Here is a 27,485-nt window from a genome sequence, read left to right on the forward strand (position 1 = left end):
TTCTGACACTTCTACATCACATTTCAATGACTTTTCTGCACATTTTTTACACTTCCAAGACATTTTCAGCACTTATAAACCCTTTCCGCCACTTTTCCACTGTCATTGTAACTTTTAACGTCTTTTCACTATATTTCATGTTTATTTTTGCCAATTTAAAGTCATTACTTTCCTTCTAATGGAATCATCATAAAAACCTCCACAGTGATCGACTTTCCTCTCGCCCTAAATATCCTTTTCTCTCGTACTCGTCATTGTCCGCCTCAGTTTCCCAGGACGCCCCGAGCGCGGCTCACAAAGAAAGCGGCGGCGGCTTTGGACAAAGAAAGTGCGTCTAAAACAAAAACAGGAATCACTCTGGGTGGAATAAAAGGGAGGACGGGTAACACTATCGGCCCATTTGCCAGGTCAGCTGAAGAAAAGGAGAAATCAGCCTTTCTTCTGCCTCCGCTTTTTGTTTTGTGCGCCTTCAATAATTCAGCAGCCCAGAAGGAAAGTGTGTTTTCCAACATGTCGGACCATCTCAGGGCCGCCGGGTCACACATTTCACTTCTAACGTCCTCATTTTCAGCGTTTTACACCTTCTACACATGCTCGGATGTTCCTGTTCATCACAAACCAGTGAAAACTGTGTTTTTTTTTACTCATTAAACCAAAATATCACACCAACATCACTGGGAACTGATTTTCTACACGTGGCCTAAAACACACGAGGGCAACATTCCGCCCAGGGTCTAATTGTGTGTGATCCTCAAAGCCAACGCACAAAATGACTTCAAAAACACAAAAAAAAAAACAGCGGCAAAAATACACAAAATTATCCTAAATCACATGATATTACAGAAAAATCAAACAAAAATCCCCCAAATTATCCCAAAAACGCACAAAATGACAGGAAACTACACAAAACAACAGCAAAAATACACAAAAAAAATCAGCAAAAAATACACAAAATGATCCAAAATTTCGGAATATTATAGAGAAATAGAACAGAAATACACAAAATTATCCCAAAAACAAACAAAATGACAGGAAACTACAAAAAAAACGCAAAAATACACAAAGTTATCAAAAATCACACATTATGACCAAGAAAAACAAAAAAAGTACACAAAATTACACCAAAAACATACAAAATGACAGGAAATCTACACAAAAAACCTAGCAAAGACACACAAAATAACAGCAAAAATACACAAAATGATCCAAAATATACAGAAATTATACATAAATACAAATAAAATACACAAAAAGATCCCAAAAATATGCTGATTTATCCCAAAACACACTAAAATGACAGGAAACTACAGAAAAAATACACAAAATAACCACAAAAAACGCAAAATGATCCAAAATCTAGTGACATAAGGCGGCGTGACCGTGGATTAATGATGGTATTCATGATATGAAGAGACTATGTCAGAAACCTGAGCATCTATGGAAATCTACCAAACTTGAGGTCCATATGTTACACTTTAGGGAACTTAAGTCTTATTTAAATGAAATGATAAAAAATCCCAGATCTGAGTTCTTCCTTAAACCTATCACCTTGAATAAGAAAAAACCTCATGTTGTTTGATACCATCAACTCTATTGTTTGTCCTCTTACACCTGTGTTATGTAAAGCTGACAACAATGATTTTCTAAAGTTTTTTATCGATAAAATTCAGGATATTAAAGATCAACTTCCAATGTTCTCACACCTGGTGCTGTTGAGCTTGTTCTCCATGAGTCGTCCTCTTTTAGCCCCTATGTCTCAGCTCTGGTAACCAGAATGAAGAATTCTTTTTGTGTGTCCGATGTTCTGCCCTGTAGATTTTTTGTAAAAATATCTGATGTTATTGACCCCTGGGTTATCAATTTGGTCAACGTTTCACTTTCAACTGGTGTTTTCCAGTTCTTTTAAACACGCAATTGTGGAACCTCTTCTCAAAGAACCTAATCTGGACCTAATAGATCTAAAACATTTCAGGCCCATTTGTTGGAGAAGGTGGTCTCTGATCAGTTGGTACCCTTCTTGGAGAAATACAACACTTTTGAAACTTTTCAGTCCGGTTTTTATAAGCATCACTCCACAGACACCGCCCTGCTTAAAGTGTCTAGTGATATTATGATGTCTGCGGACTGTTCTAGTCCTGGTAGATCTCTCGTCAGCATTTGACAATGTCAGTCATCAAATCTTGTTGACAAGACTGCGTGACCTGGTCGGAATGTCATTGCCAGTCTTTGCATTGTTCTCCTCTTACTTATTGGGGAGGAGCTTTAGCGTCTCTGCAAATCAGATCCTGTCTGACTCTGTCGATTTGTTGCGTGGGGTCCCCCAGGGCTCTGTTTTGGGCCCAATTTTGTTTTTACTCTATGTCCTTCCATTAGGAAAAATTATTTGACGATGTTTCCTATCATTTGTTTGCTGATGATATTCAGCTTTATTGCTCTTTTAAGACCTCTGAGACACAGAAATTAAGCTCTTTGCTGAAATGATTTGAAATTCCTTGTGCGCACTTTATTCTGTTGATGTTTTTAAGAACAAACTGAAAACATTTTTGTTTCAGAAAGCGTTTTAAGTCCAGTGGATTATGGGTTGTTTTATGACTGCAAATATACTTTGTATTAATATTGTAATTCTGTGAAGCACTTTGTGACTTCTCTGTCTGTGAAAGGTGATATACAAATACACGACTTACTTACAAAATCACAGAATATTACAGAAATACAACAAAAATACACAAAATGATCCCAAAAACATGCAAAATGATCTCCTAAATTACACAAAACAACAGCCTAAATACACAAAATAAGAAAAAAATGTATAAAATTCCTTAAAAAACACACAAAAGTACAAGAAAAAAAAATCACAAATTGAATCGAAAAACACAAAAAAACAAGCACGCGCAAAATCGAGACAAATATACACAAATGACAGAAAAAAATTATAGAACGACAACAAAAATACACAAAAATATCCCAAAAACACACAAAATGACAAGGATAATTTTGTGTATTTTTGCTGTTGTTTTCTGTAGTTTTCCAAAAACACAGAAATACACAAAAGACAAAAATATACATTTCTCATAAAACACTTAAAAGGACAAGAAAAATTTCACAAAATGAGAGACAAATATAGGCAAATAACAGAAAGAATTACAAAATAACAACAAGAACACACAGAAATCTCTCCAAAAACAAAAAATGCAGGCAAAAAACAAACAAATGACTTAAAAACCACAGAAAATAATAAAAAAAAAACCCACACAAACCCTGGTTTTTTGTTTCCTGTATTAAAGGTGCAGTCTGCAACTCTTATAAAAGTTTGCTAAAGCTGTCACTATGTAAGGACAGCTTTACATCAAACTAATAGTTTGTGTGAAAAAAAACAGGCTCATTGAGCCCCGCCCCCTGCTGCTCCTGCAGGCTTTGGCAGATTACCAGAATGCACTGCGACCGAGCAAAAAGAACCAATCAGAGCCAGGATTGTGTAAGATGGGCTGTCTGACAGCTGTTGATCACAGGCCCCGCCCCTTTCCTGGAGCTTAAGCACTGTCTTTTTTACAGTGTATGGTCTGGAGGAGTAGAAGATAGAATTAGTGACTTTTCTGTTTGAAAGGTAATTACTGCTGCTTGATTTACATTATGTTTCATTTGTAATTGTTACTCTAGAACTATGTGCTGCATGTGTTGTTTGTGTGTGCTCAGCAGACTCCGTATGGGCTGCTGTAAGTGACGCTGTGTTGCTGCTGCTAGGTTGGTGAACTGTGTGCACATTGAGAGAGAGAAGCGCTGCAGTAATATGCTTTTAACAGTGCATGTTATATTACTGTGATGTTGCTGTCGTACTAACGTTAGCTTGTTAGCTACTCTGAGGGAGGGACTTTGGAAAGTTTGGAGGGAGGGCAAGAGAGCAGCGGGGAGGGAGGGGGAAAGAGAGATCTGAAAGTCGTGGACTGCACCTTTAATGTCATTATTCTAATGCTGACATGAAAGATGATCATGTGACCCTTAGATCAGATACAATCACATGTTTTTGGCCCAGCTGTGATAAAAGTTGCCATGTCTGCCCTTAAATGTTGTCATTAATCCCAAACAGAAGACAAAGGTGTGTGTGTGTGTGTGTGTAAGGTGAGTTTTTGTTGTCTCTGGGCTGATTGTGTAACCTTACACACTTTCTGTGAACTCACTCTAGCTACTCATGTGTCATAGTATAAACCCTGTGTAGCTGAAAACGTCTGTGTTTCATGTTTCAACCAAAGCTGAAACTTCAGAGTAACACCGTGGTCCTCACAAAGTCACAAAAACCAGACAATGTCCTCACAGAGTCACAGAAACCAGACAATGTCCCAACAAGTCACAAAAACCACACAATGTTCCCTCACATAGTCACAAAAACCACACAATGTCCCAACAAGTCACAAAAACCAGACAATGTCCTCACAGAGTCACAGAAAACCAGACAATGTCCCAACAAGTCACAAAAACCACACAATGTCCCAACAAGTCACAAAAACCACACAATGTCCTCACAGAGTCACAAAAACCACACAATGTCCCAACAAGTCACAAAAACCACACAATGTCCTCATGTCCAGAAAAAACAAGACAATGTCCCTCACAAAGTAGAAAACTGGACAATGTCCTCACAAGACACAAACACCAGACAATGTTTCTCACAAGGTACAAAAACAGAAATTTCCTCAAAAAGTGACATGAAAATCAGGTTTGATGTATACAAAGTATCGGCCTTTGCTGAAATGTGAGCAGATAACACGTGTCCGTGTGTGTGTGTACGTGTGTACCTGTGTTAGACTGCAGGTCGTCGTCCGACTCGTTGCCGTTCTGCAGATTCATCATCATCTTCATCTTTTGTAACTTCTGGAGCTCAGCCATGGCTGCTGCTGTGAGGCCTGACACACACACACGCACACCACACACACACACACACACACACACCACACACACAGTTATGAAGGCAAACATCAAAGAGCTGCTTTAAATCTCATCAACTTGTTCATCTTTCATCACTAACCAATCAGAGGTTTCATTACAGGTGACCTGTGCCATTACCCATGATGCTTTGTGAGGCGGCCTGAACACACAGAGACACACAAGCACACACACAAGCACATACGCGCTCACACTGAGAGTCAGTCTGTCGATGTCAAACCTTTTTCCATCTCGAGCGTTTTTCTGAAATGTTTCAGGGTGTGAGTGCAGATTGACGCACCTCAGGCCACACACGCACACGAACACACACACATACAAACACACAAGCAGCCCATTGTACGGACTGAGATCCCAGCTCTGTGCGCTGACCTGGAACTGACTTCTATACACAACAACCAGCAGAGTGAGAGAGATGACCTGTGTGTGTGTGTGTGTGTGTGTGTCACGGATCACCGTCTCGGAGGAATGTCCATTACACACACCGTACAGTCGTCGGCAAACTATAAAAACAAGATGAAGGGAAGAGGAGGAATTTAATTTAAAGACGAACGCATCACTGATCACATGATTAATTAAAAAGACGAGTCATCAATTAGTCCGGGAGCACAATTTGTAGCTGAACTATCCCAGACGACAATGTTCGAGAAATGTTGAAACGGGAAGATGAAAAAATTCAGACAACTTTTTTTCTCAAGAAACTTCCTTTGATGTCCTGACATGTTTCGACCAATCTCCCTCAGAGCTTTACAGTCCTTTACTTCCACATAATATATCCAAAAAGATATTTTTGTCTTCTTTTAAAATAATATATTAAGGTTTCATTTATTCAGACAAATGTTTCAGGAAATTGACTTTGATCCCGATTGATCAGCAGATGTCGTTGAAGAAGACTGGTAGTTGAAAGTCGAAATATGCCAGGAGATCAAAGTACATTTCCTGAGAAAAAAAGTCGTCAGAATAAATGAAACCTTAACATATTACTCAAAGAGAAGAAAAAATAAGAACTTGCTGTAATTATTACGTTTCATGGATGAGCGACTTTTCTTCATTTACAGAGGACACGCGACTCTACAATCCACAAACTTTAACAGCCCTTACTTTTCTTCAGCATTTAACAAGAACAATGGGCAGTAAGGTGACAAAGTATCAATACATCTCATGAAATAATGAAAATAAATACAATAAATAATAAGTGCTGAAAGAAAATCGAAAAACTTCCTCTCGTGTTTTTTTTAAAAAAATGTATTGTCAAACTTTGAAATATGTGTGTAAAATTGTTAGTTTTTAAAATAATTTTTTTCAGGAAATTTACTATAAACAAATACCTCTAGCCACTAACGGCAGCCGTCAACACACACAAAAGTTGATCACAAGAAACGAGGAGCAACAGTAGATTCATTACACCACCTCTGGTTCCACATATCGTGCATGTTTTACGTACCATTCATTTTTTTGTTTTGATTTATTCATGTATTAATAATGTTTCAATTCACCAGTAATGCGACTTATGCCTTGCTTCTTCTTATGTCTGGGAGAAAAACTCCGCCCAGTCATCAGATTATCTGGATACTATTTGGACCGTAACATTGTTCGGTAAAGTTGGCAGATATTCACAGATTCAGACTTCCAGCATCAATAACTATTTAACGAAACGTCATCGACACAAATTACGCCTCAGGCATCAGTGTGAGGTGGACAATATGATACAAAATCATTTTATATCAAACGCAGCAGAGTAAAAGTCCGCCCCCCTGTGTGTTGCATCTGTGTGGTGAGATGAAAACATAAAGCTCTCGTCCTAATTTCCCCGTAAATATCCAAATATCACACAAACAGCAAAAGATTTAATTTTAAAACAAACAAAAAAATGCTGCTTATTTGGTTTTTCTGTATTTCTGTTTTGGTTTTAAGACAGAAAAAAAACAAAATAACCACACTGTTTATTAGTTATTTTGATGTATTTAACAGAATGAGCAAAGCAATGCAGGGTACCACAACGAAGGGTACTAAAGAAACCATAACGCATCATATTTTTTTGTTTTTTCACAAAAAAGTTGTTTAAAAAACAGTAACAAAAAATAAAAAACAGATGCAAAAATAACTTTACGTTGATGAGTGGAAGGAAAATATAAAGTGGGTCTGTGAAAGCCTTTGAGGCAAAGATGAGATTTTTGGCCGGAACTCATTACGTGATGAATATTTAAAGAGAAACATGCGATGGTTGTCTGTAAACACAGATCTTCATACGTTTGGGGAACATTATCACCAACTATTTTTTTTTATTGATTATTGATTTATTATCCGAGACAAAGACACGGAGTAGAAAAACCAGGAAAGAACAACTTTGATCCAGTTTTCTTTTCTTTTTTTTTATTTTTTACTTTGGCTGAAACCTAATTTTGATCTCATTTATTAAGGGTTTTGTTTATTTTTCATTAAAAAAATAAAAAAATAAAAAAAATCCCAAGGAACACCAACAGAAAATGTTAAAAGAAAAATGGAAACTTTACTAGGAATCAAATAAACAACAAAAAAAATCTATTGTGATTTTTCTCAAATGAAAAGTGCAATTGACGATTTGCAGTCATTCATACAGAACAAAAATACAATTTTTTTTAAAATTATTATTATGATTATTTATAATAGTAATAATAATAAGGATAATATGTGTGTTTCATATATTTATACATTATATTAATATAATATAAAATGATAAAATACAAAAAACAATATTTATCAGAATAAAGTTCCATTGTAGTTCTAATCATATTTAATGTTTTGTTTGGGTTTTTAAAACTTACTTTTTATCCCTCCCACAACGTGTATCAAGTATGTAAAATATAAAAGATGATAAAATATAATTTTTTTGTTTGATTCCTTTTTAAAAACACATAAGAATGAAGAAATATGAAAGATTATAAAAATGTCTTTTCTTTGTGTTTATTTGATTCTTATTAAAAACCCTTCGATACAAAAGACTGTATATTGTTAATATAGGCTAAAAACACTGGTCTAACTCATATTAATGTGCTTGCACTTTTACAATATTTGACCCATTTCTGGTTCCTTGTTTAGTTACTTTACTGTTATTAAGCTTTTTGAATTTGTATCAAACATGCTATTTAACGTTAATATAGTTGATAACTGTAATTATATTCATATTTATGCAGAAATCATAGCAGATTATGTCGTGAGAAATGTGACATGTTCGTTACTTACTACACATTCAGTCACTTGTTTTCTACTTTAAAATAGTGTGTAAATGTGTGATATTTTATTAAAACATGCATGTGAGGGATTTCCGTGTCATGTTGGCGTCTGATTTAAAAAAAAAAGAAGATCAAAAAAATTCTATAACATTGATTAAGAACGTCTGAATTTCACGTTTTCATGATTATGGACAATTCTGAATGAAATAAGATCAATGTGCTGTTCTCAAGGTGTCTTTCTTATTTAAAAAACAAGAATGAAGTGTCGGAACGTGGACACTGGACCTCTGCAGAGGAAACACACACACACACACACACACACACACACACACACACACACACACACACACACACACACCCACACACACACACACACACACACACACACACACACACACACACACACACACACACACACACACACACACACACACACACACACAGAGAGAGAAACGCCCGCTTTGCTTCAGTGCAACCAGAAGTCGATCAATAGCAAAGGCAGAGCCACAATACTGTTCTCCATCATGACTATCAAACACACACACACACACACACACACACACACACACACACACACACACACACACACACACACACACACACACACACACACACACACACACACACACACACACACACACACACACACACACAGATCGATGGCTGTCCATCGTGTCCACGGTTACCGAGCATCGACCCCGTCACTAATGGCGACCGAGGAACCTTGGGAATTAGTGTGTGATTGATTGACGGACTGCTTTAAAGTGTGTGTGTGTGTGTGTGTGTGTGTGTTTGATCTCTGTGTGTTGTCTTTGTGTTGTTTATACATTTCTTTCCCTCGTTCCGTGCATCCCAATGGTTTTTGAAGGACGAGGAGCATAAGGAGGAAGAAACAAACAAACTGACGTTAGCAATAGAAAGCACAGAGTCGTCAGCATAGAAGACGATCCACGTCTGATCAGTTCAACGAGAAGATTTAACACAACGTGAGAAACACACACAACATTAATCATCAGGTTGGTGTGTGTTTTTAGTGTTTTTGCTCTGTTGAGACTTTGAGGAAGTTTTTCAGTGTCTTTCTTTTTCTGTTAAATGTTTTTTTTTTTGCTGTTTTGTACCCGCACTGCGCTGTTTGCTTGTGTCATCCTGTTTCAGTCGGATTGTTTTGGCCGAAAAACAAAAAAGAACTTTTGGGGCATTTTCGGCTGAAAAGTTTCAGTGGCTGAATCTTTTGGGGCATCATTATTTATTTGTGTTTTGTGTTTCATTTTGTCAATTTAGTTGTCTTTTGCGGTTTAGTTTTTTTCTCTAGCTGTTTTGTTTTTTTCTTTTCATCCTTTTATTTGTTATTTCTGTAGTGTTATCTTTTTTGTGTCCATTTCTTTCGCTGTTTTGTTTGTTTCCTTAGCTGTTTTGCGTGCTTTTTTGTCATTTTGTTTGTTATTTCTGTGATTTTACCTTTCTTTTGTGGTTTTTGTGGTTCTTTTTGTCCTTTAATTTGTTATTTCTGTAGTGTTGTCTTTTTTTGTGATTTTGTGCGTTGCTTTTGCATTTTTGGTTGTTCTTTAGCTGTTTTGTGTGTTTTTTAAACAAGCATTTTATATGTTATTTCTGCAGTTTTATTTGTTTCTTTTACTGTTTTAGTTGTGTTTTTCGTGATTTGTGCGCTTCCTTTGTCGTTTTATTTGTTTCTTTTGTTGTTTGCTGCTTTCCTTTTGCAGTTTTGTGTTTTTTTGTCAATTTATTTGTCATTTCTGGGGTTTTATCTTTTTTTGTTTGCTGTTTTGTTTGTTGTAGTATTTTTTTAGTTTTGCAATCATTCTGTGTTTTTTTTTCTTTTTTTTTCTCCGCAGTTTTCTCATGTGTTGTGCAGTCATACTGTGTTGAGTGTCTAGAACGCTATACCAGTGACCAGTGCCACATGTTAGCGTAGCAGTAGCACATTTTACCTCCTAAACCAACTGTGGCCACATGTTTAGCGTGTGCGTTGACCTCTGTGAGTGGAATCCTCTGTGGAGGCGACCTCAGGGTCTCTAAGAGCTGTGGACGGAGCCTCTCGCGTGAAACCCACCCATTTGTTAACAGAGGTTAATATTTAATGCGCTGCACCTCCATCTCTCTGACCAAGTGCTCAGAAGGTGCTTTCAGAGCCGGAGTGACACTTTGAATAAAACAAACGGGGAAACAGAGGAATTGCTCTTTGTGTTCTGGATTTAGAAACGTGTTTGTTCCTCTCGGAGCGGTGATTGCTCCTGTGCTGACTCAAACACTCTCTCCAGCACTTAGAACCACCATCTTTAGCTCCCGCTCAGAGACACTTTGTGCTTTTGTTTTCTTCCAAGGGAGCGTTGGCGTTACGAAGCTTTCTATTGGTTTAGGTGAGAAAGTCCTCGCAGAAGTCAAGGCGACAACAAAGCGATCAGCATAAGCCTCTGAAGAAGACTGGCAGTGAGAAAAAAGTTGTCTGAATAAAAGAAATCTTAACATATCAATCAAATTAAGACTGCAACAACGAATCGATAAAATCAATAAAAATCAATTATTAAAAGCGTTGGCAACGAATTCCACTGTTGATTTTTTTGGGATTTGCGCAGAGACGTTTGATTCACCTGCAGAGATTTCTGCGTGCTTGCACGAGTGTTTCTGTGCCACAAGATTTTGTGTGTGTGTGGGCAGTGTTTCTGTGTGAGTGCGCACCATGAGTGTTTGTTTGTGTGCGTGCACCATGAGTGTTTGTGTGCACGGGCAGAGCGTTTGTGTGTGCGAGCGCAACACAAGTGTTTGTGTGTGCAGGCAGAGCGTTTGTGTGTGCGTGCAGAACGTTTGTGTGTGCGAGCGCACCACAAGATTTTGTGTGTGCGCGAGGAGTATTTTTGTGTGTGTGAGTGCAGTGTTTGTGTGTGCGCGCACCATGAGTGTTCGTGTACATGAGTGTTTGTGTGCACGGGCAGATTGTTTGTGTGCACGGGCAGAGTGTTTGTGTGCGCAGGCAGAATGTTTGTGTGTGCGTGCAGAGTGTTTGTGTGTGCGTGCAGAGTGTTTGTGTGTGCGCGCACCATGAGTGATTGTGTGCTCAGGCAGAGCGTTTGTGTGTGCGTGCCACAAGCGTTTGTGTGTGCACATTTTGTGTGCGCTGATCGCTTTGATTTGCCCTTGACCTCCGTGTAATAATTCCAGCAAGTTCATTTTGTCTTCTTTTTGAATAATACGTTGAGTTTTCATTTAATCAGAAACAGTTTTTCAGTTAATATTACGCAGAAGTCAAGGAAACATCAAAGCGATCAGCAAATGACATGAAAATATTTAGAAAATTCTGTCGCAAATTTAAGATATTTTTTTATATTGGGTCACATTTAGAATCCGGTAAATTATGTGAACATTTTTCAAAATAAAAGTGCAAACTAGTGCACAGTTGTGAAAAAATGTTTTGTGGTCAACTTGAGAGTAAACTAAATCGCATGTGGCTGAAGTAGTGAAATGTCCTCAAATAAAAACCAGCAAGCATTGAACTTTTCAAGAATAAAATCCTGTATTAAAAAAGATAATGTCTAATTTCAGAAATAAAGTCAAATTTGGCACCCGGAAGAATAAATTTTAGAATAAAACATCAATCTTTCAAAAAGCAAAAGCAACATTTCAGGTCTTTTATTAATAATTAAAAAATAAATAGAAAAATGTAGGTTTTTGTTATTTTTCCAACAGGGGGCGCCTGTGTTTGTGTGTTTAAAGGTAAAAGGAAATGAAGTCAACCGCCGCCTACTGCAGGTGCACATGAGAGTCCTCAGAAGTGTGTGCGTGTGCTAAAGTGTGTGTCAGATGTGTGTGTGCATGTGTGTGGCATAAAGTGTTTACATGTGTGTTAAAGTGTGTGTTGGTGAACTCTTGTGTTAGATAAGCATTTTAGCAGCAAATCTGCTCGCATGTACTAAATCAGGAGTGTGTGTGTGTATATAAAGTGTGTGTATGTGTGTGTAAAAAAGAGACAAGGAGAACCATTGAGCTGTGTTTGAAGTGAATTAACAAGTCAAATGAGTGCCGCAGCGTTAGGTTACTGCACACGTTAACGCACACACGCACACACACACGCACGCATGCACGCACACACACAGCGTCCCTGTTGACACTAATTAATCTGACATCACTCTGGCTGCGACCGAGGTTCTTCTTGCAAAACATTTTTACTTTTGTTTTTCTCGTATTACAATTTTCTTGTCGATGGTTTCGACTCTTTTTTAAATATTTTTTTATATTTTTCTCGTCTTTTTCTTCTTTTCACCTCTTCTCCTCCTCCGTTCTTTCCCACTTTGCTGCTCTCCGCTCTGTTCCTAACAGTGTGATAAATGTCCATCTGTGATTGGCCGATGCCCCCCATCGCCACGGCGCCCGTGAGGTCGTAAACAACGGCACATCTCCCCTGGCAACCAGGCGTCTCCATGGACGCAGGCGTGTGTGTGTGTGTGCGCGCTAATGAGTGATCATAAGTGAGCAAATGTTTTCTCTGCGTCCCACTAATGTTCAACAAACACACGTGTGTGTGTGTGTGTGTGTGTGTGTGTGTGTGTGTGTGTCATTAGTATGCCACACTGAGCTGTGTCCATATGTCACCAAATTATATCATGTTTTATTTATTTTGGAGATGAAAACCAGGAAGGAAACACTGCCAGAAGAAAAATATCTGTGCTTTTATTCTGAAAGCAGAGCTTTTATTTTGAAACTGTGTCAGGATAACATTATTATCAGGAGCATTTCTTAAATTAGCAACATCACTTGACAACGGCATTGACCAATGGTTCATTTTTAGATCTCGTTCTACAAGCTTTTAATTGGAAATGTACAAACTTATTTTGAAATTAAGGTTTTCAAAATAAACTGAAAGAAACAAAAAATACTTAATACAATTGTGCATCATTGTGTTTAATAGGAATTGTGCTTTTATTTTGAAATTAAAGTTTTGAGTTAAAAATCAGAGGTCACAATTAGGTAAGCAATAGCAGTCGGTTTTATTGTGAAAGGGAGGCTTTTATTGTGAATCCTGGGATTCACAATAAAAGCTTAAGCTAATCGAGCAATAAGATGGGTTTTTAACTTTTTTAAAAGTGATTTTTGTGTGGTCAAGGTTTAGTTTGTTTTTTTTTGCATTTTTTTTTATTTATTTATTTTTGTGTGTTTTGTTGATTTATTTGTTATTTCTGTGTTTCTTTAGTTTTCTTTTGTGAAATTATTTGGTTTTATTTGCCGTTTCTTTGTGTTTTTGTGCATTTCTATTGTTGTTATGTTGTTTTCTTTTGAAATTTACAGATTTTAGTTTGAAATTAAGGCTTTAAAAATAAGCTTTTTAAAATTATGCACCTCTATGTTTAAAAAGAGTGCTTTTATTTTTAAATGAAAACTTCATGGTCACAATTTAATAAGAGATAGCATTCTATTGTGAAAGGGGGGCTTTTATTGTGAAACTTGGAATTAACCCTTAAGAACGTGAAGCAATATGATGAGCTTTTAACTTTATAAAAAGTGACTTTTAGTCTGAAGATCTCTTCTTTTTCGCATTGAGTAAGCATTTATTATAAAACCTGGACCTTTAGTTTGAAATTTAGTATTTAACAGACATTTAGTTGAAAGTAGGAGCTTTCAATATGAACCTTTTGGATTCACTTTGAAAACCAAATCTATAGGTTTTCAAAGAAATTGACTTTCATGTGGGCGAGCTTTTAACTTGAAAAGGTGACTTTTACTTTGAAACTTGCAATATTGTATTGTGTAAAATGAACCACTCCAGCATCTAAAAGAAAAAAAACCTGGACCTTCGTGAACCGTCAAAGACCAGAAACCAGAAGAAGTAGGTGGAAGGAATGGTGGTACGAAAGGATGTGCAGAAAGAGAAAAAGCAAAAAAAAGAAAATAAAAGAAAAGAATGTCAGGGAGACAAATGGGGAGCAGAAATGATGTTAAAAGCAGGACTAGGGATGGAACGGAGAGAAACAATCGCGGCCTACGCCTGGAGTGAAGGAAGACACGGAGAGATGGACAGATGGAGGAGTCTCACCCTGGAGACCAGCCATTCAATTCACACGTCCTCCAACTCATCCCTCGCTTTTTGTTTATCCTCTTGTTCCTCTTTTGGTTCTGTGTGCGTGCGTTGTGTGTGTGCGTGCATGTGTGTGTCTCACCTGAGTGTGACAGCAGGTTTGGTGACAGTAGTCCAGGAAGGCCAGGATGGAGCAGCCGAGGGTTCTCCTGGATCCCGACCACAGAACAACGTTTGGGAGGACGGCCGGGCCGAGAGCTGCAGAGAGGAGAAAACACGTCAGGAACGGTTTCTTTAGAAACGTTTCTATAGGAACAGTTCTATGGGAACGGTTCTATAAGAACGGTTCTTTAGGAACGGCTTTTAAGGAACAGTTTATATAGGAACAGTTCTTTAGGAACATTTCCTTCGGAATGCTCTTTAGGAACAGTTATAGAGAAACAGTTCTTTAGGAACGTTTCCTTAGTAATGGCTGTTTAGGAACAGTTATATAGAAACAGTTCTTTAGGAACGTTTCCTTAGGAACGACTCTTTAGGAACAGTTATATAGGAACGGTTCTTTAGGAACGTTTCCTTAAGAATGGCTCTTTAGGAATGGTTCTTTAGGAACGGTTCTATAGGAACAGTTCTTGAGGAGTGTTGTTTACAAACAGGTCTTTCAAACCAGTTCAGTCGAAATGATTCTCTCGAAATATTTTTTACAAACAGTTCTTTAGAAACAGTGATTTAGGAATGTTTACAAATGGTTCTATAGGATTGATTCTTCAGGAATGGTTTGTCAGGGTCAGATCTTTAGGAACGGTTCTTTAGAAATGGTTCTTAAGAAACAGTTATTTAGGAATGTTCTGAAGGAAAGGTTAGGAATGTTTTTAGGAACAAGTCTTTGGGAATCTTCTGAAAGAACAGTTCTCAAAAAATAATTTTTAGGAACAATTCTTTTGAAAAAGTTTTTTAGGAATGGTTCTTTAGAAACAGTTCTTTAAAAGGTAGGAATTGATAGAACGATGGTTTGTTCTGGTTTTCCACATACAATAATAGAAGTATTTTCCAGTTCTTCAGTACTTGAAGAGAACATTGTGTTTGTATTCCACACATTACCTTTAGAAATGTTTTATTGTTCTTTCAAACTTTATGGGAACTTTGTTCTGGTTTTACAAAGACTTAAGTTGAAGTTTGTTAAAAATCTTCTAAAACTTTACAAAAGCATTGTTCTAGATCTTCCCAGTCTTTACACACATGAGGACAATGTGATCCTTAAACTCCACAGACTTCCTTACAAATCGTTTAAAACTTCATGGGAACTTTGTTCTGTTTAGTTCTTGTTGGGTTCTTTCTTTCTTACTATGAATGTTATATTGTTAAGCGCTTTGATGACTTTGTTGTATTCTGCGCTATTTAAATAAAGTTGAATTGAATTGAATATCCCTGGGGTCATACTGACCACAAGGGTAAAACGTGACACATGAAACAGTCAGTCATGTTTTTAGTGGGAGGTTTAGTCATCTTGCCTTTGAGTAGTTAGTCATAGTCTAGTTTTAGTCAGGTGAGACATTAGGAACCACATACACACTGGAGAAAACAAACTAAAGTCATATACAGTAAGTCAACGTGGGGATGTTCTTTCTCTTTTCCTGTTGAGATCAATTCACTGAAAATGACCAAATACAGTTAATAACTACTGCTAATAATTCAACGTTTATATGCTTCAAATGATTTATGGACGCCTGGTTATGGGTTACGCTTGCTGGCTTCCTATTGGTCGAGATAACGCTGAAATATTCCAGACTGGGAACCAGTGAAGGTGGCACACAAACATGCACCAGGAACAAGCTTCAATATGTTAACACTTATGTCTACGTGCACACACATGTTTTACACATGCACGCACACACCAACACACACACACACACACAATCTGCTGTATTATGCATGTGCACGTGGGCATAAATAAACACAGAGAAAGAGAAGAGTACAGTAACGCGCGCGCACACACACACACACACACACACACACACACACACACACACACACACACACACACACACACACACACACACACACACACACAGGCCAACTCTCCACAGGGTGGCTGAGTAACAGATGGCCGTCCAAAGTCATTTACACCTACAGAGAGCGAAAGAACGAGGAAGGACGGAAGAATTCCAAAAGTGAGAAACACAGAAAACCAGAGTCCGTGTTTTCTTCTCAGGAACCGACACAAATGTAACATTCTGTGTTACCCGTTGGCGTATCACGTTAACTGGTGACCATTAGAACTGGTGACGTGTGACAGCAGAAAGAAGGTTTTCATGCCATCACTGGGAGTTTAAATGAATCTAAAGATGGCGGTCATCATAAAACGCACTTCAGTAGTCACGAGATAATGATGTTGTGCCGATACCGATACTAGTATCGGGAGAAGTCCTGATGCGGCACCATAAGGCTGGCATCGGTATCGGCAAGTACTAACTATTAACATGCCAATGCAATTTACAGGATCAACACCAATGAAGAAAAATCCACCAAACACCAACATAGAAGAATCCACCAAACACCAACGAAGAAGAATCCACCAAACACCAATAAAGAAGAATCCACCAAACACCAACATAGAAGGATCCAAAAAAACACCAACGAAGAAGAACCTACCAAACACCAACGAAGGAGAATCCACCAAACACTAGCGAAGAAGAATCCACCAAACACCAACATAGAAGGATCCAAAAAAACACCAACGAAGAAGAACCTACCAAACACCAACAAAGAAGAATCCACCAAACACTAGCGAAGAAGAATCCACCAAACACCAACGAAGAAGAATCCACCAAACACTAGCGAAGAAGAATCCACCAAACACCAACGAAGAAGAATCCACCAAACACCAACGAAGAAGAATCCACCAAACACCAACAAAGAAGAATCCACCAAACACCAACGAAGAATCCACCAAACACCAATGAAGAAGAATCCACCAAACACCAGCGAAGAAGAATCCACCAAACACCAGCGAAGAAGAATCCACCAAACACCAACGAAGAAGAATCCACCAAACACCAACGAAGAAGAATCCACCAAACACCAATGAAGAAGAATCCACCAAACACCAACGAAGAAGAATCCACCAAACACCAACGAAGAGGAATCCACCAAACACCAATAAAGAAGAATCTACCAAACACCAACATAGAAGGATCCAAAAAAACACCAACGAAGAAGAATCTATCAAACACCAACGAAGAAGAATCCACCAAACACCAATGAAGAAGAATCCACCAAACTCTAGCGAAGAAGAATCCACCAAACACCAACGAAGAAGAATCCACCAACCACCAATGAAGAAGAATCCACCAAACACCAACGAAGCAGAATCCACCAAACACCAACGAAGAAGAATCCACCAAACACCAATGAAGAAGAATCCACCAAACACCAACGAAGAAGAATCCACCAAACACCAACGAAGAGGAATCCACCAAACACCAATAAAGAAGAATCTACCAAACACCAACATAGAAGGATCCAAAAAAACACCAACGAAGAAGAATCTATCAAACACCAACGAAGAAGAATCCACCAAACACCAATGAAGAAGAATCCACCAAACACTAGCGAAGAAGAATCCACCAAACACCAACGAAGAAGAATCCACCAAACACCAATGAAGAAGAATCCACCAAACACCAACGAAGAAGAATCCACCAAACACCAACGAAGAAGAATCCACCAAACACCAACGAAGAAGAATCCACCAAACTCCAATGAAGAAAAATCCACCGAACACCAACGAAGAAAAATCCACCGAACAACAACAATGTATCGGTATCGGCCGATACTAGGCTACTGGGTATCGGTATCGGCATCAGGCCAACAAAAAAGGGCTTGGGAACACCACTACTAGATAACTGCAACACCCACTGAGGAACAAGACTTTTTCGTAGCACTTTGTTTACTTCCTGTTTAAGTCTGTATCTCATTTATGACGAAACAAACGATCTGAAGTCAGTCACAGGAAAACATGACCACGAGTCGAACCCAAACACACACACACACACACACACACAGTATACTGATTGGCTTGGCCTGGCGGCAGGAAAATAACAGCACGCAAGCTCCGCCTCCATCACATTTCTGGCCAATCACACAACAGGCGAGTGTCCCGCCTTTTTCCTCGAGAACAAATGTTTGTGTCAATAAGTTTTATTAAAGTGATTTTCTCGTGGTTACGCACACACTAACAAACACATGCACAGTGTGCTGATTGGCAAAGGGGGGTGGAACTAAAACAAACCCCGCCCACATCAACATTTCTCACAACACAACAGTTTCCACACCACCAGAAGAGAAAAGTTAAAACCAGACGCAGAGAAAATGAAAGTTTGTCATTTTTAAAGGACAAATGCGTTTTAGTGTCATGCGTTCTGATTGGACGACAGACTTTGGCCAACGTTTACAACCAAATCCCACGAGAGTTGAAGCGTGAAAAGATGTGAAAGGAAAAGGCCTGAAAATGTTTGTTGGTGTGAAGCACGCACGCACATACACACATGCATACACGCACACACACACATGCATAAACACACACACGAGGGAGAGGAGCATGAAGGAATGAAAACATGAACCTTCACTCTTCCTCTGAACTCTGCTTCACCCTCTCCTGCAACACACACACAGACAGACAGACACACACACACACACACAAATACACACAGGTGTGTATTCAAAGCCTTTCCATCAACAGTCTTCTGCTACCTTTTAACTTAATACACTGTGTTACAGTACCAGGTGTGTGTGTGTGTGTGTTCATATGCATTAATCCATGTGTAAGCAATATGAAGTTGTGTGTGTGTGTGTGCGTGTGTGTGGAAAGGACATTTGATATGGCCTTCTCATTAGCCGTACAGTTCTTTGTTCAGAGTAATGACTGCAGTGTGTGTGTGTGTGTGTGTGTGTGTGTGTGTGTCTGTCCCGTTGGGTTGCCATATGTTGAGCATTAATCCTCGTCAACAGTCCACTCTGTGTATTGCACCGAGCCCAGGAACAAAGAGCAGGTCACACACACACACACACACACACACACACACACACACACACACACACACACACACACACACACACACACACACACACACACACACACACACACACACACACAGTCGACCCCTCACCTCAACCCTGTAAATACCAACAATCCTCTGCACTGTGAGCTCAGAACCAGTAACCTTTGACCCCGCCCACTTTTGACCTCATGTCTGCGTATGCTCAAACATTTCAAAATAAAAGCTTAAAAAGCCTAACTTGAAAACAGTTATATGACATTTCCAAACTGTGCTTGAGGTTTTTACATATATATATTTTTTTTACATTTGTTGATTTGAAAAATTAATGAAATATACAAACTTAGTTTAATTACTCTTGCAGATACTTTAAAAGGGCGCAAAGACGTACCCACAGCCTTTATTTATACCTTTCAAAATAAAAGCAGCTACTGAACTCTCAAACGTAAAAAGAACTGAAAAAAAGGTGAAACATTGCAATAATTCTGCTTAACCCTCCTATTAACCTTGGGGTCAATTTGACCCCATTCAATGTTTATCATTACAAAAATAATGATTCTCCTAATTTAATGGATACGATTGATTAAGTGTAAAATGATCATGATCATTTTTCATTGTGTTGAACACATAATGTACGTATTGTTGCTCCTTTGGGGTCAATTTGACCCTGAGCTATTTAAGCTGTGTAAAACATAGTCAAATAATCACCAAAACCAATAGGGTTCATAATAATGTGGTCATTAATGTTTTGTCAGTAAATTTGAGAAGATTTGGATGAAAACACTATTCAAGATAAATTAATTCTAATTAAGAGGTTTTGTCCTGATGGTGGCGCTAGAGAGCAGGTCAATGTTTATGGTTTCAACAAATAAACAAAGTGTCTGACACTAAAACTTCAATGGAAACTCATTTTCTGGAGGCAAATATCTCAGGGGTCAGATTGACCCCTGGGGTAAAATGTGATAATCAGATGTTTAAAAACCAGAGTTCAGGTTTTTCTTTAAGTTAATTAATTAACCCGGGACTCTATAATGGTTTGTTTACAGGACAACGAGCAGAAAACATTTTAGACGCCGTTGTTAGAAGGAAAACAACGATTTAACCGATCCTTGTTTTACCGTGTGCGGTAATTAGACACACACACACACACACACACACCTTAAAGTGAGGCTTCCTACTATGACACACGCGGCCCATCACCCGTCCTCCCAAATGGCCGTTTCCATGGCGACGGAGAACTTGATCAATACTTCGTCATTGGCTCTGATGTCCGGTCAGGGTCACGCACACACGCGCACACACACACACACACAGAGAGAAAACGCCCGCTTTGTGTGTGACACACACACACACACACACACGCACACACACGGCGGTGAATAAGCACGGACTCACTAACACGTTTGACAGATTTATTCTGCACCAAACATACAGAGGTCACACACACACACACACAAACTTTGGTCAGCGCTCTATACCTGATGTGTTTAATCTTTGTTCATTTATTTCTTTACTTTTATTTTCTAAATGTTTTTTAATGAAGGTAAATTAAAAGATGCAAATTGCCAAAAATAAGATTGAAATCATGATTATTTGTTTATTAATTTAGGAAAAAACAAAAGAAATATGAATTGAAAAGGAACAAAAAATAATAAAAAAAGAAGAAAATAAGTAAAATGTTAAACATGTTTAATTTGTAATTAATTAATGTAATAAATGTTTTCCTCTTATCCGTAAAAATAAAATAAATAAAAGATGCAAATAGACAAAAATAAGAATCGTGATTATTATTTTATTAATTTAAGAAAAACTAAAGAAATATAAATAGAAAAGAAGCAACAAATAATAGCAATAGAAATTAAATCAAATCAATAAAAAAAACATGGCTTTAACCCATGCTAAACATGTCTAATTTGTATTTTATTAATGTAATAAATGTTTTCCTTTTATCTGTGAAAATAAAGAAATTAAAAGATGCAAATTGCCCCCAGAAAAAAAAAAAAAAAAAATCAGGATTTTTTTTTGTTAAATTAGGTAAAACTAAATATCAATATAAAATAAACGATAAATAACAATAAAAAATAACTCTAAATAATAACAAAATATGGCTTTAAAGCATGTTAAACATGTTTAATTTGTGATTAATTAATGTAATAAATGTTTTAAAAATATTTTCCTTAATACATAAAAATAATAGAATATGAACAAATATCAATTGAAAAGAAACAAATTATAGAAAAAAATCAACATAATAAAAAAATATGGCTTTAACGCATGTCAAACATGTTTTTATTGAACTTAATTCATGTAATAAATGTTTTCCTTATTACTGAAAATATTAGAATATTAACAGTAGAAAATAGATTAAATACAACAAAAAGTAAACAAAAACATGTACATGAGGGAATAAATTATGATTAAAAATGATAAATAATGTGTTTTTTTGGATTCTATTTGTGACGTGTGTCCGTCCTTTGATGTCTTTCTTTCTCGTCCCTCATAAATCCCGTCCTCCGTCTGTGCTCGTCCTCCTTCTTCGTTTGTGGAGAAAACACCATCCATTCTTTTTAAAGAGACATCGGAGAGATGAGAGCCGGTCCGCACACGGCGCGTAATCATGGACGCTCACGCACCGAGACGAGGGCGAGCGAGCCAGAGAGAAGGGGAGAGAGAGAGAGATGGATGTTTGCTCTCCTCCAGGCTTCCTGCTCTTTGATTGGACAGATGAATGACTTCATTGTCTGTCCGTGTTTGCGTTTCTCTCACTCGCAGTGAAGAAGAAGAAGAAGACGGATGGAGGGAGAGAGGGATGAGGTAATAATAGATATTGATTGATAGAAGAAGTAGAGTGAAAATAATAAAGGAGGAGGAAGAGATCGGCTAAAACAGGCGGAGGGAAAGTGTATTGATCATCTCCTCCTCTCCGATCATCGCTCATTACAAGTCTGTCTATATCTATACTTCTAGATCTATACACACATCCCTATCAGCTGTGGTTATTTATATCTGTACCTCTATCAGTCTATGTCTACACTAATCCCTAACTATGTCTATCTATCTATCTCTAGACCAATCTCTATAACTATTCATCTGTGTCATTCTACTTAGTATACGTATATGCACTAACTTTGATTTTTCATAAATTACTTCTGTTATTGTTTTTATTCAAAGAGTCCAAATATTATGTGGTGCATCTAATTGGCCATGACTGCTGGTTTAAAAATAAAACCTTAAAATGATTCTAAATCTATTCAAATGCATTTTCTGCCTTATTTTAGTTCGATTATAGTCCTGTATAAGATTTATAAGTATTTCTATTTTTATTTCCATCAAAATATTCATAAAAACCTTTCCCAATGATGAACATTTGACGAATGTGGTAAATGTGGTAAAAATCCTTATATGTCATTGGCCCATTTATAGACTTATCCATATTTTTTTCTTCTACATCTATCTGGACATCTATCTATCTATCTACCGACCTATATCTATCTACCAGTATCTACCTACCTATATCTATCTACCAGTATCTATCTATCTATCTATCTATCAGTATCTATCTATCTATCTACCAGTATCTACCTACCTATATCTACCTACCAGTATCTATCTATCTACCAGTATCTATCTATCTACCTACCTATATCTATCTACCAGTATCTATCTATCTACCTACCTATATCTATCTACCTACCTATATCTATCTACCAGTATCTACCTACCTATATCTACCTACCAGTATCTATCTATCTACCAGTATCTATCTATCTACCTACCTATATCTATCTACCTACCTATATCTATCTACCAGTATCTATCTATCTATCTATCTATCCACCAGTATCTATCTACCAGTATCTATCTATCTATCTATCTATCTATCTATCTATCTATCTACCAGTATCTATCTATCTATCTATCCACCAGTATCTATCTACCAGTATCTATCTATCTACCAGTATCTATCTATCTATCTATCTACCAGTATCTATTTATCTATCTATCTACCAGTATCAATCTATCTACCAGTATCAATCTATCTATCTACCAGTATCTATCTACCAGTATCTATCTATCTATCTACCAGTATCTATCTACCAGTATCTATCTATCTATCTATCTATCTATCTATCTATCTATCTATCTATCTATCTATCAGTATCTATCTATCTACCAGTATCTATCTATCTATCTATCTATCTATCTATCTATCTATCTACCAGTATCTATCTATCTATCTATCTATCAGTATCTATCTATCTACCAGTATCAATCTATCCACCAGTATCTATCTATCTATCTATCTACCAGTATCTATCTATCTATCTATCTATCAGTATCTATCTATCTACCAGTATCAATCTATCCACCAGTATCTATCTATCTATCTATCTACCAGTATCTATCTATCTATCTATCTATCTACCAGTATCTATTTATCTATCTATCTACCAGTATCAATCTATCTACCAGTATCTATCTATCTATCTATCTATCTACCAGTATCTATCTATCTATCTATCTATCTATCTATCTATCTATCTATCTATCTATCTATCTATCTACCAGTATCTATCTATCTATCTATCTATCTACCAGTATCAATCTATCTACCAGTATCTATCTATCTACCAGTATCAATCTATCTACCAGTATCTATCTATCTATCTATCTATCTATCTATCTATCTATCTATCTACCAGTATCTATTTATCTATCTATCCACCAGTATCTATCTATCTATCTATCTATCTATCTATCCACCAGTATCTATCTATCTATCTATCTATCTATCCACCAGTATCTATCTATCTATCTATCTATCTACCAGTATCAATCTATCTACCAGTATCAATCTATCTACCAGTATCAATCTATCTACCAGTATTGATCTATCTATCTATCTACCAGTATCAATCTATCTACCAGTATCTATCTATCTACCTATCTACCTATCTATCTATCTATCTATCTATCTATCAGTATCTACCTATCTATCAGTATCTATCTATCTATCTATCCACCAGTATCTATCTGTCTATCCATCAGTATCTATCTACCAGTATCTACCAGTATCTATCTATCCACCAGTATCTATCTATCTACCTATCTACCAGTATCTATCTACCAGTATCTATCTACCAGTATCAATCTATCCACCAGTATCTATCTATCTATCTATCTATCTATCTATCTATCTATCTATCCATCTACCAGTATCCATCTACCAGTATCTATCTACCAGTATCTATCTATCTATCTATCTATCTATCTATCTATCCTTCTATCTAACTATCAAAATCTATCAATTTATCTATCTAATTAACTACCAGTATCTATCTACCTATCTACCTACCAATTTATCTATCTAGTATCTATCTATCTATGTATCAACATCTATCTATCTGTATCTATCTGTCTATATCTAGATGAACAGGTGTGCTACGAGACAAGAGACAAAAACACTCTTGCATTTTTAACCAGCACTTATTAAATATTAAACACTACACACACACTACACACACACACAATCGCTGACGAGACAAGTTATACAGGTCGATGGGCAACAGTGGCCTGTGTGTGTGTGTGTGTGTGTGTGTGTTGGCTTTAAGCGTCATTACCTTAATTCCCCGGCATGTGGGCACACACGCACGCACGCACACACACACACGCACACACACACGCACACACACACGCACACACATGTTAGCAGTTAGGAGGTAAAACTCTAACAGACTCTGGCTGTTCCTTTGAAGTTCAAAACAAACGATAACAACAGGAAGTTTTCAATGCGCCACATCGAGAAGGAATGTTCAAAAAAACACTGGAACGTTCCATATGGAGTGGGTGGGGTGGGGGTGGGGGGGTCAAACATCAATCAAACACAAACTACTGTGATTCCTAAAAGTTGTCAGACTGATTATTGATTGTGATCGGACAAAAAAAAAACCGCAAAAAAAGATTCACAAAATACACAAAGTTCAAAACAGCTCCATAAAAACACAAGAATTACTGAAAAACTGTGCAAAATGAAAAAGAAAAAAAACAACACACAACTAAAATAATCTAAGTTACTCCCAAAACACACAAAATTACAGATAAAATAAACAAAATAACAAAAAATATATCACAAAATGACTCCTTATAAACACAACAATTACAGAAAACTATATAAAAAAACAACAAATAAAGTAAACAACAGACAACTAAACACACAAAATGACAACAAAATGACACAACATATCAAACAACAATAAAACAACAATAAAAACACAAAATGACTGTTTAAAAACAGAATAAAGTATTAAGAAACACACATCAGTTCCACAGCAGCTACTGCCTCCTATTGGACGGGAGAACGACTGTCCAAACATGGCCCCGCCCCCTTCACCCTTTGACCCTGTATAGCCAGCGCTTCTATGTGCTAAGCTAACACAAAAAATTGTGCAAAAACATGCAAAACGAGAAAAAAAGGAGGGATCAGCCTCAGCTCTACTCTGAGCTCCTCCTTCACTTTAGAGACGTTTGAATGTTTCTTTATTGGAACAGAAGAAGAAGACGATGACGACTAAGAAGAAGAAGAAGAAGACGACGACTAAAAAGAAGACGATGACGACTAAGAAGAAGACGACGACTAAAAAGAAGACGATGACTAAAAAGAAGATGAGTAAGAAGAAAAACTAATAAATAGAAGACAACGACGACTAAGAAGAAGAAGATAACGACTAAGAAAAAAAAGACGACAACTAATAAAGAGAAGAAGACAACAACTAAGAAGACGATGACTTAAGAGAAGATGAGTAAGAATAAAAAGAACAAGAAAACGACTAAGAAAAAGAAGACGACGACTAATAAATAGAAGAAAAAGAAGAAAAAGAGGAAGACGACTAAGAAGAAGAAGATGAAGAAAACAACTAAGAAGATGAAGGATAAAGAGGGTGAGAGTGACCTCTGACCTTCATCAGATCGATGCCCCTCCCTCTCTCCTCATCCTCCCTCTCCCTTCCACCTGTCCTCCCTCTCTCCCTCGCTCCCCCGCTGCAGTTAAGTCAGTGTAATGTAAATGATGTGCCATCGATCGCCCTGACAGAGCAAGGACGCTCACCTCTCCTCCTCCTCCTCTTCATCCTCCTGTCATCTCTCCCTCTGTTTCACACCCCCTCTTTTATCCCTCTCTCTCCCCCTATTGTTCTTCCACAGCATCTGCTCTCTCTCTCTCTCTCTCTCTCTCTCCCTCCACTCTTCCGTAGCTCATCTTTCATCTCTTGCCGCTCTGCAGTTCATCTCTGAGAGTAACCTTCGCTCACCACACGCACGCACGCGCATGCACGCACGCGCATGCACGCACGCGCATGCACGCACGCAACTTTTTTGGGGTCGAGCCACATTCTAAAAAGATTCACACAGGAAAACATTTTCATTTCCTTCTAAAAATTAAAAAACATGCAAATCGAGAAGAAAACAAAGATTCCTAGAGGAGGTTGTCTTATCAAAAATATACACAAAACAATCCCCCAACACACACAAAAAAACGACGACAAAATGACATAAGAACATAAAACATGAAATACACAACACAAAACATGCAAAATGACAACAAAACGCACAAAAAATGTCAACAAATAGAAAAAAATAACTGAAAAATATATCAAACAACAAGAGTAAAAACACACAAAATAACAATGTAAACCAAAAAGAAGAGAAACTTGCAATGCAAATGACATTCACAAACACACAAAAATGACATTAAAAAACAAAGGAAATTTAAAAACATGCAAATTAAGAAGAAAAACAAAAGATTCCCAGAGGAGGGAAAAACATCTTACATACATTTGTGTATTTTTGTTGCTGTTTTATGTAATTCATTGTCATTTTGTGTGTTTTTGTTGTTATTTGATATATTTTTCAGACACACACACACACACACACACACACACACACACACACACACACACACACACACACACACACACACACACACACACACACACACACACACACACACACACACACACACACACACACACACACACACCTCATTTAACTGGTCTTTTTTCTTCTCCTCATCCCACAGAGGACGGAGACAATCCAATAAACGCCGCACCTCTCAACAGCTGGAGTGTGTGTGTGTGTGTGTGTGCAGAGTCAGCAGAATAAACTAGGATGACACTGTGAGCGTTGGACAGGAATGTCACAGCGAAGGAGAGAGAGATGAAGAAGAAGAGGAGGAAGAGTGAGGAAGGACACGAGAAGAAGAAG

At 37.5% G+C, this 27,485-nt stretch overlaps 1 protein-coding gene across 3 annotated transcripts in view; it reads right to left on the reverse strand.

The window, feature by feature from the left end:
* The window catches only part of LOC114480704 (dachshund homolog 2-like), an 85,114-nt gene that overhangs the window by 26,037 nt on the left and 31,592 nt on the right, over positions 1-27,485 (reverse strand). For all 3 annotated transcript variants that reach the window (XM_028475091.1, XM_028475090.1, XM_028475089.1), the window contains exons 2-3: positions 14,315-14,430; positions 4,791-4,898 (exon numbers count right to left, since the gene is read on the reverse strand). In XM_028475091.1, coding sequence (XP_028330892.1) covers positions 4,791-4,898; positions 14,315-14,430 — 224 coding nt within the window. The remainder of the gene's footprint in view (positions 1-4,790; positions 4,899-14,314; positions 14,431-27,485) is intronic.

The sequence above is a fragment of the Gouania willdenowi genome, chromosome 18 (genome assembly GCF_900634775.1).
Source record: "Gouania willdenowi chromosome 18, fGouWil2.1, whole genome shotgun sequence".
Classification (NCBI taxonomy): Eukaryota; Metazoa; Chordata; class Actinopteri; order Blenniiformes; family Gobiesocidae; genus Gouania; species Gouania willdenowi.